At 44.6% G+C, this 1,637-nt stretch overlaps 1 protein-coding gene across 1 annotated transcript; it reads left to right on the forward strand.

Moving 5' to 3' along the window:
- The first annotated feature begins 826 nt into the window (after positions 1-826).
- Positions 827-1,299, forward strand: LOC117057072 (cytochrome c oxidase subunit 5B, mitochondrial-like). Its single transcript, XM_033167845.1, is given in 2 exon segments — positions 827-1,163; positions 1,166-1,299. Coding segments are annotated over 2 exon segments (396 nt in total). The 5' UTR covers positions 827-835; the 3' UTR covers positions 1,234-1,299.
- Positions 1,300-1,637: the final 338 nt, after the last annotated feature.

The raw sequence follows: 1,637 nt of genomic DNA on the forward strand, positions 1-1,637 counted from the left end.
AAAACAATTAGATCGCAAGTTCAGGGGAAAGCTCTCTTGTACAGGTGTATCTTCAAGAGGGCCAGTGCTGATGGGGCTTCTCATATTTCAATCTGTGTGGGGTTCTACAACACTCCTGCAGCCATAGTCCCACAAGCTAGTAATCACCAGGCACATTATAGCTCTGCCATATATGATGAGTTACAGCCCTATAATATAAAGACGTGGTTTGGTGGTGGAAGAGTTGTCAAGAGCAAAGTCAGAGGGAAAGGAAATGCAGAAAGCGCAGAGACAGTGATGATTATAACATAATTAAGAGTAGTCATTCACAGAACAGTTGTTGATAACCCAGACATTCTGGCATTGGCAGGCAAATGGCCATGTATAGTGTGGCAAATGTCCTTTATCTCAACTCAGTCCACGAGTGATAGTGCCAGTGCTTTTTTTCTTTAAAAAAATGTTTAGGGGTACTCTCATTTTCCTACTCATATTGAAATACTGCCCCTCAATGAGGCCAAACTTAGATTCACAAAATGTTTAGGGGTATGCGTACCCCTGCATCCCCCCAGAAAAAAGCACTGGATAGCACTGAATCTAAACTAGAAATCATGTGGTTTCTAAACTAGAAGCAGTTCATATCTAAAACCACTGTTTCCAAATGCAGATATCAAGGCTAACTGGTTTAAGGAACGAAGAGGCAAGTCAGTTCCCGCAGGCCTGCAGTTGAGGCCAATCTCTATGCCAAAGAATAAATGGACACAAATGTGATATCAAAACTGGCAATTAGCGTTTTTCAGGAAGCGGAAGAGATCCTGTGGGGAGACTGCCTCTCTCTCTCTCTCCTCTGACAGTTGCCATGGCGTCAAGGTTACTGCGGGTGTGCGGGGCCCTGTGAGGCCTCAGCGCGGGCCAGAGTTCCCTGGGCCGGGGGCCGCTGCACCTGCCGGGGGCCCCCCGCTCCATGGGGGCCGGAGGTATCCCCACTGATGAAGAACAGGCTACAGGAATGGAGAGGAAAACCATGAAAGCTTTAGAGAAGGGGCTGGATCCTTACAACATGCTACCACCCAAACGATATGCTGGGACAAAGGAAGACCCCAACATAGTCCCTTCAATTACAGACAAGAGGCTTGTGGGCTGCATCTGTGAAGAGGACAACAGCACTGTGATCTGGTTCTGGCTACACAAGGGAAATCCCAGCGCTGCCCCTCCTGTGGAGCCCATTACAAGTTGGTTAGCTACCAGTTGCCCTGATTTGGCTTCAAAGCTTTGCTGAGCTCTCCATTTATGATTTCTGGATACAGGGCTGAGCTATGTAGCTGTATCACATTCCTTGAAACCTAATAAAGTCTTTGACTCATAAAAAACAAAAACAAAAAACTGGCAATTAGCACTTTCCAAAACAGTACACAAACCTAAACACAGAAAGCTTTCGAAATTTGCATTTATCTGAATTTTGCAATGCAGTTCTCTGGCCAACTTATGGGTGCAAAAATGCCTATAGTAGGGTAAAATGTGAATACAAACGCATACTTCTATGAAAATAACAAACAAAAATGCATGTTATTCTGGAGAACAGCTTTAAAAATGTGTCTATTAGGCAAAATTGCACGCAAGCATATGTCAATTTGCAGAAATCCTGAAATGCTGATGTATTT

This window comes from Lacerta agilis, chromosome 13 (assembly GCF_009819535.1).
Source record: "Lacerta agilis isolate rLacAgi1 chromosome 13, rLacAgi1.pri, whole genome shotgun sequence".
In the NCBI taxonomy this organism is placed as follows: domain Eukaryota; kingdom Metazoa; phylum Chordata; class Lepidosauria; order Squamata; family Lacertidae; genus Lacerta; species Lacerta agilis.